Source organism: Dermacentor variabilis, chromosome 6 (assembly GCF_050947875.1).
Source record: "Dermacentor variabilis isolate Ectoservices chromosome 6, ASM5094787v1, whole genome shotgun sequence".
Lineage (NCBI taxonomy): Eukaryota > Metazoa > Arthropoda > Arachnida > Ixodida > Ixodidae > Dermacentor > Dermacentor variabilis.
In genome coordinates, this window is record NC_134573.1 from 153,154,276 (window position 1) to 153,169,513 (window position 15,238).

General features: G+C 47.3%; 2 protein-coding genes across 3 annotated transcripts in view; one reads left to right on the forward strand and one right to left on the reverse strand.

Moving 5' to 3' along the window:
* The window catches only part of und (methionyl aminopeptidase und), a 46,127-nt gene extending 39,884 nt beyond the window's left edge, over positions 1-6,243 (reverse strand). The window contains exons 1-5 of the mRNA XM_075696301.1: positions 6,070-6,243; positions 5,532-5,642; positions 5,006-5,050; positions 2,203-2,308; positions 838-943 (exon numbers count right to left, since the gene is read on the reverse strand). Of these exons, the coding sequence (XP_075552416.1) occupies positions 838-943; positions 2,203-2,308; positions 5,006-5,050; positions 5,532-5,642; positions 6,070-6,223 (522 nt within the window). The 5' untranslated portion in view covers positions 6,224-6,243. The remainder of the gene's footprint in view (positions 1-837; positions 944-2,202; positions 2,309-5,005; positions 5,051-5,531; positions 5,643-6,069) is intronic.
* Positions 6,244-10,209: 3,966 nt separating this feature from the next.
* On the forward strand, positions 10,210-14,815 carry LOC142585508 (uncharacterized). 2 transcript variants are annotated; one of them, XM_075696303.1, is made up of 3 exons: positions 10,210-10,421; positions 13,667-13,879; positions 14,356-14,815. In XM_075696303.1, the coding sequence occupies exons 1-3, from the start codon at positions 10,352-10,354 to the stop codon at positions 14,655-14,657; spliced, it is 585 nt and encodes a 194-aa protein (XP_075552418.1). In that variant the 5' UTR covers positions 10,210-10,351; the 3' UTR covers positions 14,658-14,815. The 2 variants fall into 2 exon arrangements, with proteins under 2 accessions (XP_075552418.1, XP_075552417.1); XM_075696302.1 differs by having other exon boundaries at positions 10,216-10,421; positions 14,353-14,815.
* Positions 14,816-15,238: the final 423 nt, after the last annotated feature.

Here is a 15,238-nt window from a genome sequence, read left to right on the forward strand (position 1 = left end):
TTCAAGTATACTGAACCACAAGATTGAGCAAAAGTCCATAAAGAAATGCTTGGTACTGCTGGCAATGCAAAAATGTCGAACAAACGTTTTTGCATATAAATATCTGAATAACAGCAGTTTAAAAATATGTTTGCAAAGATGAAGCTCTTTCCATCTTTGCAACAATCTTATTTTTTTCTTCTGGCTGTTGCATCAAGGTTTTATGCAAATCCCAACTATTCACACACTTCAAAATTCTTTGACTGTAGTACTACTAGCAGTTGCTTCAACATCACTTCGAACCAAAAATATTTATATTCGCACAAGCCTAATTTCTGAAACTTCAGGCGAAATTCCAGCACTTTCAGCAGCAAATTCCAGCAGTCTAATGTCACGGATTTTAACGTTTCTTTTTTTTTTATTTGGACTATTATGGTCCAGTAAATGTTCTTAAAACTTGTTGAGTTTAGTGTTTGACTGCTTTAAAATTCACTGCAGCTCATCTTTAATGATAAATACACATCGTCACTATCCATGGCATCCCACCAAGCTGCTGTGGGAACTTCAAAGTGGCGTTACACCCGCCTTGTCTTAGAATGTTTTCTGGCTTACCAGGCCTCCTGTAATTGTAAGAGTGTCTTCTTTTTGGCATTGTAGAAGTGAAACTTACCAAGCCCAACTCAATTTACTTTTTAGTGTCCCTATAAGATATTCAATAAAACAAGTGGAGGGGCTGGACACAATTCATATAGCCGTGCAAAATTACTGGGCGCACAGTTTCCATTCCGAACTCTGATGGGTGGTTACAAGTTTGCACACAGCTGCAATTTGTTTCCTAAAGCTAGTTCAAGCACTCACCTGGCGATGAGCTTCAGCTGCCTGCCTAATCTCCTTGTACTGCTCTTGCGACATGCTTTCCAGAGCTTTCTTCTCTGGATCAGTCAGCCGGTTCCTTCCTGTACGGCTGCATAAGTGCAAGTACATTTCAATCACTCTAAACTCAAATACAACCTTGTCCGCACTGCTAACATGGTGGGTTCATGTTCGCATGGAATGTGCCTAGAAAATTTTTGTGAAGTGGACATTGACAATAATAGGGAAGGAGGGGGATAGAGGAGGAAAAACACGCTCTGACAATGGTGAATGTTCACTTGAAGAAAAGGACACTAAGAAGACGTGGACTAAAAGAAGAACATGTACGACGGACAAGGCGCTACTTCCAACTAAATGTTTTTTTGAAGAAACAGGACTTTAAATAGATACAACTTAGAATGGCCCATCGTGACATCGCGACCTCCCTATCTCATTAGAAAAGCTATCTCTTTTTCGGTAAGCGTCACTGAAGGGCAGCTAATGCACGTGCCTTCGGCCTTTGCAATGTAGAAAGCTTCTAATGTCTCCCGTTCTAGTCTATGTCTAGACCGTGCCAGAAACCTGGTGTCGCGAAGATACGGACGGCAATTGTGACATTTACAGTGTTCTGCCAGATGGCCCCCCGCATTGTTATTTACGGCCCAATTGTGCTCACGCACACTTTCATTAAAACACCGTCCGGTTTGACCGATATAAACCTGTTGGCAACTTAGGGGTACCTCATATGACATTACTTTTGCAAGCCGTGTACTGCGCTGCATGATTCTTAGAGCATGGTTCGGGTTTTGCTTTTGTCATCATAGGGCATATCTTGGTCAGCTTACACGGTGCACTGAAGAGAAGATTAACACTCTACCTTTGCGCCACCTTCTTGAGATTGTGGTACACCCTGTGCCCGGAGTGATAAGGAATCACATGTAATCTCTTCCTACCAAATGGCTTTTTTGTGTTAGTGCCCTCCCTTGCCTGTTTGATCTTTTGAAGAAGCTTATCGCAAACGCTAGAGATCAAGAGTGAAGGGTGGGGACTACTTAATGTTCAAAGTGGGGACTACTTATACTCAACTCAAGTATTTCACAAACCAAATATTTCATTTTTGTTGCAACTGTCGAACAATGGAAACTACTTTGAACATCTATTCACATACATTACTATAGCCCCTTCATTTTTTTTTTGTCTTCTTCAAAGGTTAGATATACCAATCACTCTCCACCTATGTATCTAGTCAAGTCAGTACGCATCGTTTTCCCATTGCCATGCAGCACTTTACGAATGCACTCCCTGATAATCAAGATATGGTCTGTAAGGAAAAATAAACCTGAAATGTAATAGTATCAATCATGTTCACACCTGTCATTTGGGATGGGGTGTTCCACTTCCTCTCCAATTGGAAAGTTACCATCGGGGAACAGATCACAGATCGGAATCGATGGCGGGTCAGTCTGCTGCTTTGGACCTGTGGATTGCCAAGAAGAGAGAGTTCCACTTGCCGAACCAACCAATCAAACTATGCTGGTTCCTAGCACATGCCTTTTTCCCTTCTTGATCACATAAGTCACTGATGCGATGCTTCCGAATTCTATTACACAGTAATAGCTTCACTTCGACAATTTCAGGATGCTTGCACTTTTAAAATAAAATAACCTAATGACCAACGCAGGCGCGAGAGTGCAAGTGTGCATGCTCTTGCATCAAGAAGTCAAGACTGTCCATATACTGAAACTCAAATCATGTTCAGTTCAGCAAAACCTAAAACCTAACGAAATGTGTTGAAACATAGAAAAAAGCAAGGGCATACCTTAACCCTTTAGGTGTTTTGGACGAGCTCAGCTCGTCAATGGCAGTAATCCCATTTTCAAAGAGAGTTAGATGCCCTCAGCATGTACACTTATATTTTTCCTTTATTACATAAATGGCTGCAGCGCCAATATTTGAAATCTGTGGCTATCTTATTTTTTACATAGTCGTCAGGGTCTTTTTCGTGCCTCGAAGGCTGCGTTGATTCAGTTCACGTGTTCTACAGCATGGATGGCGGCCATTTTGTCAACGCAGGAGGGGCGCATTTATTAGTCTTTATTTTGTACTATGAAGATGGCAGCACTTTGTCAGCGCTCAAAGACCACATTTTTGAAATTGTGCACTTTTTCACCAATTTGGAATGATGGCGTCTGCCACTGACAGCTCGCACGAGAGTTGCATGTGCAAAAGAAAGCGGCTGCTTGACTTTGACAGTTAAACGTGAGAGGAAAAGCAATGCGCACTGGATGATAAGGAACAAATAGAATTGAGCGAAATGAATTACCTTATGGCAGCCCTGCTTCCAACAGTTTACCTTTTTCAGTGCCGACATGCCCCACCAATTCCTTTCAAACATGATAGCCATTACCGATTAATTTAAATCCCAGAGCTGCAGAACTGGTAAAAAAGCAAGTGGCAGCAAAGAGCAATTAGAGAACATAAAGGAACATTTCATGTGCACTGAAATCTCGATGTGTTTTTGCATCTCAGTGAACTGCAGCACTACCCCAGCTATATAAAAAAAGAGGGGCCGTGACTCCTTCGCAATTCCTTCTGCTCAATGCTATGCTACCCTTATCATCCAACGTTCACGGCCAACTGATTCAACAGATAATGCGCAGAGCATCACTCTGACAAATGACAAAGTGAGAAAAGGAATAGGATGAGAAAAGGCATCACTAAAATATGGCAGCCCAGAAGGCCTCAATCAGTGGGCTTTTTCGATTTCCCACTTCTGGCTGCCCGCAGGCTGCCAGAGGCAGGCAGAGCGTCTTCGTTTTTCTCTGGTTGCTCAACCCACCGCGCCACACACTTCTGCTGGGCATTCGTTTTGCTAGGGCTGGACAGTTCTGGTTACCCACGGGCTGCCAGAATCTGCTAGGTCGATTTTGGTCTGGCTGCTCTCTGGCTAGCAGACGACTAAATGAGGCGATGGGCGCTCGCCACCATTCTTGTGGAGACTTCACGGATTGCAACGCAGGCGCTTGAGAACTTAAATTTACTTCGCCCAGCCAACTGTCTACAGTCATCTTCCAATTTCCTTACTTCTAGCATTATCTTTTTAGGTGCTAACGCACCGTTCCGCATTGCGAAGCGGTGCGATAAGAGCAGTGGTGAACTGTTTGAGGCGTTTGTGTGTGTATGTCCCCAAGGCTTCTTCGCGGTGATCAGCATGCCGCACTCTCATGCGTGCATGTTATCTGCATCATGTTCCATGCAAGTTGTTTCACATATCTCAGGTATGTATGCAGAGATACCTGCTCTTTCTGCAGTTAGCGAAGGCGTTGCAGCTGTAGCCCGCGTTCGCTCTGTCTCTCCGTCGTGTGCTTGGATGGCAGCTCGAAACCGATAAGCGTCCGAACTGCAGGCCGTTGATGTAAGAATGTACTGGTTGAGTATTCGGCACATGTACATTATACACACGTACATTGGCTTATTGCTCTCATGATCGCGACCAATGTTGTTTTTTGTGTGAAACTTGTCGCTGGTCACAGGCAGCGTGCATTTTCACGCGCCAGCCGCGTTCCCAGCTCCTTAGGGTCCAAATGAGAAGCACCATCAGCCACAACAAACTTTCTGAAATCGAAGCCCAAGCAGGTCGGCACGAAATTTTATGCACACAAGACACGCTATATATCCTGCTTTTTCATGTCTTGTGAAGTGATGACACAACGCCAACTCACCAATGTCGCCGGTGGGCGAGGATACAATCACTTATGCACGATTTCGCGTCTTGTCACCGGATGCATCGGAGGCCATCTGTAGCGCTGCACAAGGTGAGGTGGGCCCAGTGCACGTCCTGTGCACAGTTGCGCGAAAGTGATCGTATCCCTGAATGCAACTATAAATTTTCAAGCTGGCAACGCATAAATGGGCCAACTACACCGTGTGTGCCAGCCTCGCCGGGCGCTGCCATGCTGGTAGCATGTTTACATTTGGCCATCTGTCCCGGCGTTCGATTTTGCAAACTTCGGGCAGGTTCGGGTTGTCTTGGGAACCCAGGCCACGTGACTTCCTATCAGGACCGGCACTAGCTGGCTGCCATCTGGCTGCCAGAACTCCAAAAATGGAAGAGGCTTAGTGTGCTACCATAATAGGCTTGATAGTAATTATTACACTGTGTAACCAGAATTACCTTTAGGTTTCTTCTTTTTCTTCTTCTTTGCTTCCTCTCCATCACCTAGAAGTAGAATGTCGTTTGCAATTATGATTAACTTAGGAAATGAATGTATCAAGTGCAAAACTGAGGGAACACATAAAAATGTGCATAACAAAACCAGAAAGAACATCTCAGAAAACCAAGTTACAATTACATATGACTTGCTTTCTTTTTCTTTTATGTTTTGTAGACACCATGGCACGTGTGCAAATGAAATAACTTATTATTGACAGGAAAATTACAGAGCCATTCTTTGAAGCAGTTTGCAGTCTCTACTGCAACAAAGAAACAATATGACAAAAGTGATGAACTTAAGTGCTACAGCATGCCCCCGTGGCGAAAGCAGAAAAAGAAAAGAAAAGAAAAAAGAAGTCAAGGTTCGATGGGCCTGGAGACTTCTATTTTTTATCTTTTATGCTGTTTGCGTAATGCACTATTATGCTTAGTAGCCACATCAGATCGCAGAAAAACGTGGTCCGAAGAGAGAAAGGGAGGCAATTACCTTTCTCCTCGGTCTTGTCGCCTGTGCCATCGATATGCTGGTTCTCGAGCGCGGCTGCTACCTCTGACACTTGAGTTGACCCTGGCTCTATCCCGTTGGCTTCTTGAGGACCTAACGAGGAGTAGGACTAGGTGAGAAACAATACAAGCCGATAACAAAAGTGCGCGGCGCAGGCTGATCACCGCTTCGACACGTGAATGAGGAGGGAAATGTACATACGACAACAGCTGTTTGTGTCAGCAAAAAACGACCCGCCTGCATTTCAGCGGTCTCCCTCTGCGTCGTATTTTTAGCAGTCGCGGGCAACCAAACATGCACAGGTAGGGCACTAGTAAACTGGGCGCTGGCGAAGCAGCGGATAAATGTGAGGGCTTAGATAAATACGCATTTTGCTATCGTTCATCAGGTCACAGAAGTGGCATTCAAATGTTAATGAATACGTGCCCTCACGCGCTAGTAAACAAATAAGGTAAGCGCCAACAGAATGAAGCCATGTGGGACGGCCGGAGTACGGCCAGCAGGGGTTTAGGGCCTCCACCTTTCTTTTTCTTCTTCTTCCGTTTCTTTTTTTTCTTGGCGGCGTCCTGGGGTCCAGCGTCGTCCTCGGCGTCATCCTCCTCATCACCGTCTTCTATAATATCCTCTTTTTCGTCCACATGTTTGCTTCCGTGATCTTGCACCACAGCCGCCATACTTAATTTTAGTGCGGTAGCTCCCTGTGGCGTGGCGCCCCGCGCGGTGCGAGGCTGCGCGAGGCGCAAAAGCAAAACAAGACAGAACATCCTTCAGTCCCAGGCTGGCAGCTTCGTTATAACGTACTCAGCTAAACAAAAACGTTTTCGTTTACTAAGTAGCTCATCATATGAGTTTAGGGCTTCAAAAGCTTTTTTAAAGTGTGCGGCTCTGAAAAATAATCACAACACGTTTACCAAATGTTCTGCGAAAGCAAGCAATGATAACTATTCTCTAAGTACGACAGGTCTCTTGGCTGTTTATCCATTTTTTTATTTTGATCTTGTGTGGTAGCTGTCAAAGCAATTCGCAGGCATTTCTTTTGTCTATGATATTTCAAAATGTAAGTTTCGGTTTTACGACATTGTGGCGATGTGTGGTGCCTGTATTGCCGATGGCGGATAAAACTTGCTACAGTGCTACAAATGGGCATTTGCTCAATGTAGCGCCACATGGCCGTTCAGTAAACGAAAGGGAAAAAAGATATCCGAGCCCTTCCACTCTGCGGAGAAGCAGGACCAGCGAAGCTGTGAATGTTAATGTGCGAATGGTTAGGCCCGGCATTGCACTATCTTCGGGATCGGCCCATGTATGGTGAGTGCTTCACACCTGCTTCACCTCCGTCGCGAGTCGACCCAGCATTGGACTATCTTCCGGATCGGCCCACGTATGGGGAGTTTTGCGTCTACACACGGACACGATCCTAGGGAAACTAGCCCTTAACAGCTTCGCTGTAATTCGCTGTAAAATTGATTACGTATTTGCGTTTCTCAATTAATTAATTAATGACGACGAACGCGGTAGCAGTGGCGCGTTCGCGCGGTAGCGCCAACGAGCCAGCTGTGGAATAAGACAACGACGCTGAAGCCAATACTGATGATGATAGTTTTGTGTCTACACACGGACACGATATCCTGGGGTAACTAGCGCTTAACAGCTTCGCTGTAAAATGTACAGCGCGACTTCTCAGAATCATTCTCTCGACTACACAATGGCGTTTGACTCATCCGTGTTTTCAATCAACGGCATTACGCTTACCATGTGAGACTTAATTCACTTTTACTACATTTTAATTTCCACGTTAAGTAAGGAAAAGGTCAGATGGGCTCCTTTTGAAGAATTCTAACTTTCAAAAGTCACAAATTACTGTATATTCTGAAGGAGTTCGTTCTCTCTCCTACAGTTACCAGGGCAGTGCGATTACAGCCACATCTGGGGCGCTGCTGTTGTTGCAGGCATTTCGTGCGTGTGCATGCGCAAGGCACCTGAATATAGCCCAGAAAACATATTTTGTGTGATTTTAAGAAAACACCTAGCATAATATTTTATTGGAAAGGGAAGGAAGAAGATGTTTTTTATTTTATTTTTTATATTTTTTTCTTCTCACGTTTTGCGTTTCGGAATGCTGGGTGGGCGCAACCGAGAGGACAATGAGTCGTGCAAAAGACTTCTAACCTCGCGATGATCAGCCGAGCGAACGAAGGCTCTTGTACGCGAGTGAGAGCTGGTCTGAGATCAAGTTCGACGTGTTAGAAAAGAGATATTCTGGCAGAAACCATCTCAGGATGACTGTCGACGTTAATGCGATTATCAGTGAAGCAGTGTAGCGACACACCGTATAATGCCACCGCCGAAACGCGTCATGCATAAAGCGTGTATACTTAAGCCGGGCTCCTCTCTCACGCTTGCCTCTAGACACTACAGGCCATCTAGCGGCGCGGCCGCGAAGTACGCGCATGGCGCGCGTCCTATTTGAATGTACATATATGGCGTGGGCTTGATTCTACTCAGCACCGTAAGTTTTTTGTTATTGAATAACAGTACATAGCCAGCGGTACATATGAAGTGACCAGTGTTCCTTGGCCCGTGACAGGGAAGGTGGGATGGGAGGGGAGACTGGGGTGGCCGCCTACTAATCCGAAAATTTCAGAGGGGCTCGTGTAAATACGGCCTTTCAAATATTTGTGCAAATACGGTTTTGCATGTTATCAATATCCCATATAATTATGCATTGTGCCGTGGGAACGTATTGGCATTTGCTTTCCTCACTAATGCTTTTGTTCTCAGAAAAGTAACATATGCAACCTGGTACGAACGAAAAACACGCCGACGCGAGAAACGCTGCCATATAAAAACATCTTTTAGACCTGCAAAGTTTATGGAATTTTCATGCAGGTTATGTCACAGGCACGGATGTTCGGTGAAAAGGCACACCGTGTGTCTTTCCATCGAACGGCAATGCTACAGCAGCATATGCAGAGTACAGTGCTCGAGCAAAATCCAAGTTCTGCTAACTTCTCAGTGGTGATTTATTTAAATTAAATTCTGGTGTGTTACGCGCCAAAACCACGATTTGATTAAGAGGCACGCCGTAGTGAGGCAAGGTACACTGGATTAATTTTGACCAGCTGGGGTTCTTTAACATGCTCCCAACGAACGGTACACGGGCGTTTCTGCATGTCACCCCCTTGGAAATGAAGCCGCTGCGGCCGGGATTCGATACCGCGCCCTCGGGCATAGTAGCGCAATGCCATAGCCATTACTTCACCACGGTGGGTTGGTGTTTGATGCGTCAGGCGCTGCATGCCTCTGTATGATTCACGCGCTTCTGTCGCCTCAATCCCAAATCTCGGACTCTTCTCTGCTTGTCAAATATCTCAGATTTCCAAGCTTTTCTCACCCTTTCCAAGCCAAATCAGTCTCTTCACGGGCTTTTGTGTCTTTTGCGCAATCCTGGGGCACACCATGCAGGCACGTTGCGGGGTCGTTAATTATACTAGCTCTATGGTCCCTGCAGGGCACCCGGTCCTGGGGTACCTACTGTCGGTATAAGCTCTGCCATTCCAGCTGATATTCCTGCAGCTATCACATCGTGCGTGAGCCGTGAGCACGACGCATGCACGAGATGCACTTTCAACTCTGCATAGTAGTTGTCGCTGCAAAAAAATGCGTGTAAGAAACTGGGACCCTGTAGCAAAATAATCTAATGTACTTGCTAAGCATTCAAAGTTTCACTGAGCTAAAGAAAAGTGGGTACACGGAAGTGAGAACAATACATTATGAATGGTGAGCAGTTAACTGCCACGTCATGATAGTGCGTTGGAGAAAAATCCTCTTTGCACGTCGTGTCGGTGATAACAGCGCAGGTTATAAAGAGGGGCGGTCTCAGCTGACGAGAATGTGTACGTACAAGAGAGTAAAATAAACCAAAGGGACTGCCAGAGGACAAAGTCTGAAATAGAAATGAAGATATTGGATCAGGGGAGAAAAAAAAAACATTAAGGTTTAGAGGGGTAAAAGTATATAAGCGTCATTCAGAGGCCCTGCCTCGATCTTGCCGATCGACTTAACGCGTCGCGGCCAGTGCCTCCATGGGCACGTGTTTCTTGTCCCGCAGCCTGAAGCCTCGGTAGTACAGCTGGGGTCTCGGTCTGCGGTTTACATCAGCAACCAGCGCCTATACTTTCCCGACCGCAGTTTCTGGTGTTAAAACACCGCGTCGGATCTTGCGTACGTGTCCTTGGCGTTGTTGAAGTGCAAACAGTTACCCAAATATAAGGCGACCGTGAAAGATATCCATCTACTTCGTTACACCGGATAATTCGATATATCGCTTTTTTCTTATGCCGAGTCTCAACTGCATTAGTTCAGCACTCGACAAGACACTTCCGACAAGACCCTCGCTACTGTGCTCGCTCAGTGTCAACCCCCCAGTTCAAAGTCCCAAAAAAGAGGAAGCGTCGAGTTGTTTTCAATCTTAATCACGGCACTGTCGGGCCGCGGAGGTCGACAGCAGCCGAGAGAAATACAGGGAGAACAAGAGGGAGAGGCAGAGTGCAAAATGAAGGGGACAGAATCTCGGCGCCGCGTCGTAAGCGGATCGCGTTCTTTCTTTTCCGATTACGTGTTATCGTCGCGGAGGGCGGCGATAGGCAGACGCCTGCTGCCACCAGTCGCGCACGCTCCTTGCGTGTAGAAGAGAGTGGCGAAAGGCACACGGGAAGGCGCGGCTACAGTCGGCACTCTTTAGCTGGAAAGAGTCGAAAAGGCCGGATCCCCCCGCGACTTCCAGTCATCGCGATCTCAAGATGAAGCCGCGGACAAGTTGCATCGCTCTGGGCGTCCTCGTCGCGGCGCTGTTCCTCGCAGAGACGACAGGTGAGTGGCAACGCGTGGTCACATTTTCATATTCGTACATATGTATATATCATCGGCAGATGCTTATATTGGCGACTTATACAGATCAGCAGAGAAATTCATTTGAAATTTGCGCGCTCCGTCGTTCTTGGTCGACCACTTTCTGGGACGGTTTCACTGCCGAGTAGACGTTAAAGGCTCATCCCATAATGACTCGCTGGAGCGACGCAGGCATATCCCGTCGGCGGCTTAGCCGATCAAAATGTAACGAAATCGGTATAATCGAAAGCGACTTATTGAGTGCGCGATTGAGCCAGATATTTGCAATTCGCGTTTCTCCTCACCTTCCGAGTACAACATCAGTAACGTATATATGTACGGCGGTCAGCGCGTGCGCGCGGAATTGATGCTGGGACACCACGCGTGGTGCGCTCATTTCCCTCTCGCAGGGGTGCCAAAGGGGTGCGCGTTTTAATTCTCCGCATACTCTGAGAATGGGCGCGCTGCCAGATCTCTGAGGCCATCATTTTAAGTGTGCCAGGGTCATCGTGCCATCGCGTATAATGCGCCATTTACAGCAGCGGCTAGTAATTTGAAGCGCTGATTCCGGTGAGTGCTCTTAATAAATATATTTCGTTAAAAGGCGTACTCACTGGATAAAGCACTTCATCCCCGTTATTTCTTTTATTTTTGTTTTGCCTGCGCGAAAGATTCAATAAATATATTTAAAAAATAAACAGACTTGAGGTATAACGGAGTTCACGCAGTCTCATTATTGCAGTGTCTAACGTTAATGGCGCTAATGTTCCGAACTTTCATTAGATATGAATCGACTGTGCACTAATACGTATTTTTTCCCTACATACCGCGACTTTCTTTCTTTGTTTTTCTTCTTTTCTGTGTGCAGCGAACATTGTTCCGATTGTACTCTCGTGGCGCATATCTTTCACTGGCGAGACGAATGGGGGGCTGCATTTTGAAGAACGTTTTCTATAATGAAGATTTCGCAATCGCCACGCTTTTCCTGGCGTCAGCTTGTTCACCCATAGTCAGGTTAACTTGTGCGGCCTGAACCAGCTTGGGAAATCACGCGGACGGCCCTACGCGACGACATTTACGCGAGCTCGTCTATGTACCTAACGAGTCGAAATCGCTGCACGGCAGCTTGAGGCGAGGTAAGAGAACACAGCGTATACCGTGCATCGCCGATGGCCGTATCGAACCGAGCCGTTCGCGTTCACATAGTAGTAATAGTATTGAGAGTTTTACGTGCCAAAACCACTTTCTGATTATGAGGCACGCCGTAGTGGAGGACTCCGGAAATTTTGACCACCTGGGGTTCTTTAACGTGCGCCTAAATCTAAGCACACGGGTGTTTTCGCATTTCGCCCCCATCGAAATGCGGCCGCCGTGGCCGGGATTCGATCCCGCGACCTCGTGCTCAGCAGCCCAACACCATAGCCACTGAGCAACCGCGGCGGGTCGCGTTCACATGTGCGCTGCATGTGGGTCAGGCTAAGTCAACTATATATTATAACATGTACAGTCGAGCAGAAGCAGCCTGTCTCGACGTCGCTCAGACCGAACCGACTATAGTGAATACGAACGCGACACGTAACTCTTAGCTCGGCAAGTCAGCTCTATGTCCATTTATGTGGTGTTCAGGTAAATGTCCCGGATGAGCGTGTTCTACGGGTTTCCTCCGCCATGCAGCTGCTAAGACAGTTGCTATGGCAACGGTGCTCTTTGCTGTACTGCAGGCAATGTGAAGTGAAGCCACTGCCGCACGTTATCCAATGATGACCTGTGCAAGTACACTGCTGTCGCGGTGAAATTTAGCAAATTGCAGATCTGAGCGAATAGCATCTTGCGTTTCTTTTATCGAGCCTTGGCTTGTTTCCCACCTCTAAATTTGCGCCAGAGAGCGAAATACTGATGATTCATTGCGTATAGGCGACAGTAACCTCACTTCTGGCTCTAGACGATTTTCGCTTATCACCGTTTCATACATAATATAGTACAATATACATACAATATTGTACTGTATACGCAAAACAATATATATCATACATACGCTATCATACGTATACATAAAAGATCATACACCAGACATCGTACTTCTTTCATAGTTCATATACATATGTGCTTCATACATAAACTGATACATTGAACTTCCTTTCTTCCACAGGGAACCATACCCTTAGCCATACCCTTAGCCGACCAGCACGGATTTCGAAGAAACTCGTCAACTGTCGCGCAAATAATCGGTTTAACCAAAGTGTTTATCGCCTTTTTCTTTCCTCTTGTCCTGGACACCTTCGCTCTATCTCTCTCGAAACGGACACCTGAACTGTTCCACGCACCGCGGTGCCTCAGTGGTTACAGCGTTCTGCTACTGAGCATATGATGTCTTGGGTTCGATACCCATCCACGGCGCCCACCTTTCCATGGGGGCGAAACGCAAAAACGACCGTGTGCCGGTCTTTAGGCGCACGCCTCCCCCCCCCCCCCCCCCAAAAAAAAAGAAGAAGAAGAATATTTGGGTTTTTACGTGCCAAAACCACTTTCTGATTATGAGGCACGCCGTAGTGGAGGACTCCGAAAATTTTGACCACCTGGGGTTCTTTTAACGTGCACCTAAATCTAAGCACACGGGTGTTTTCTCATTTCGCCCCCATCGAAATGCGGCCGCCGTGGCCGGGATTCGATCCCGCGACCTCGTGCTCAGCAGCCCAACACTATAGCCACTGAGCAACCACAGCGGGTAAAAAAAAAGAAGAAGAAAGGAAAAGAAAGAAAATACAACTCAGGGGGTCAAAATCAATCACGTGCTCTCTATATACCGCGTCCTAATAACCCGTTGCACATTTGCAAGTTCAACCCCAAACTTAAACTACCCGCCGTGGTTGCTCAGTGGCTATGGTGTTGGGCTGCTGAGCACGAGGTCGCGGGATCGAATCGCGGAATTGAAATGCGGCCGCCATGGCTGGGATTCGATCCCGCGACCTCGTGCTCAGCAGCCAAACACCATAGCCACTGAGCAACCACGACGGTTTAGCAAAATGTGCTTACCAGCACGCCCAACATACAGCTGCACTGACGACATATGACCAGAGGATCAAACGGGAGTGAGGCCATAGCATTTTTCGTTGGTACAGCTATAGCCATCAGCGACGTTATCACCAGGGAAGCTGCGTACACGCGAAATGTATTAGAAGCGGTGTTCTGGACATGCACTAACAATGGCGTCGATGACGTATGCGCAGGTGTCCCAACCGAGCCGTCGGCGACCACGTCCGAGCCTTGCCCAACGCCACTGTGCTCGGGACCCAGATGCCGGGGCACCAAGTTGGGCCCAAACGGCTGCCAGGTGTGCGACTGCGACGGGCCTGAGCAGTGCCCCATGGTGCAGTGCGCTCCGGGATGCAGGCCCGAAGAGACCGCGCCAGAAGGACGATGTCCCACCTGCGTCTGCAATGGTGAGCACTACATTGAAAAGTCGCGGAGGTGACGCCTACAGACTAGGGGGAAGAACCCGTACGCTGCTTGCCGCTGGCGCAAAACGCGAAAGCCGGCGAGCGCAATTTTCAGGCTGCGAAGCGATTAAACGCACTTTTAATGCGTTAGCATTAGAAGCGTCAAAATGGAAAGAAATATGTGTATGGTGAAGTGTGGGAAGCCGGTCACGTGGTAGATGTGGAGGTAGGTCACCTCTCTCTCTCTCTCTCTCTCTCTATATATATATATATATATATATATGTATATATATATATATATATATATATATATATATATATATATATATATATATATGAATTGATTCATCCAAGTTACAAAGCTTACAAAGGCAAAATATTTTGCGCGCACGCCAACGTTGAGAAAACATCGTGAAATTTCGTTTCCGAGGAAGTGCGATAGTGAAGAGGCAATTTTTTGTTCGTTTCGTCCACAGCAGCGCCGTCGTACAGCAACCGCGAGGTGGACGTGCCCTGTTTCACGCCCCTGCTGCGAGAGGCCCTGCGGCGCCTGGCCGAAGTCGAGGAGCAGCTGCACCAGCTGCGACACCTGACCCAAGAGAACGGGATGAGGCTGCACAGGCTGCTGCCACCGGCCGAGCACCACCCGCACCAGCATCCGCACCACCACCAGCCGCACCATCCCGCACCGCCGCACGCCGGTAACCCGGAAGCCCTGCCCCAGCCTGCCGCCGCAGCGCCAGCTGGCGGCGATGCGAAGCATGCGAACAGCACGGCTTGACACTGCGACTAACACAAATGCCGAAGTGTCGCGAGCATGACTTGTTGCTACCGCGACGAAGCATGGCGTTCTGAAACAAGAAAAACGACACAGAAGTGCTGTCCTGCCGCATGCGCCACTTGCCCATAACGTTGCCAATAAACTCTACTACCACTCGCGCTGCTTCGCTTGGCTTCATCTAACCACTTATCTAGACGACGCTATGGGGACAAAACTAACCGCGAAGGAGACGTACTGCGCTCGGATGCTGTATTTTGTGACTGTTCTTAGCAGACCTCCGCAGCGGGCAGTGACTGATCACAACTTCTTCAGTTGACCCTTGAAGAGATCGTGTGCAACGTCGGCTTTCTTCGTATCATCCTTGACGAGCCTTTGATCGCAGCTGACCATTATGATTCCGAACGGCCAGCTACGTCTTCTTTTTTTCCCGCGTAGTTGCCACCGCACCTGACCCATAGTCACTGCCCAAGCATTATCATTCAGTGTTTAAGAAATGCATCTGATTGCGAGGGTTGGGATATATATATATATATATATATATATTCCTGTTGGGTATATGAGTAGTACGACAAAAGCGTAGC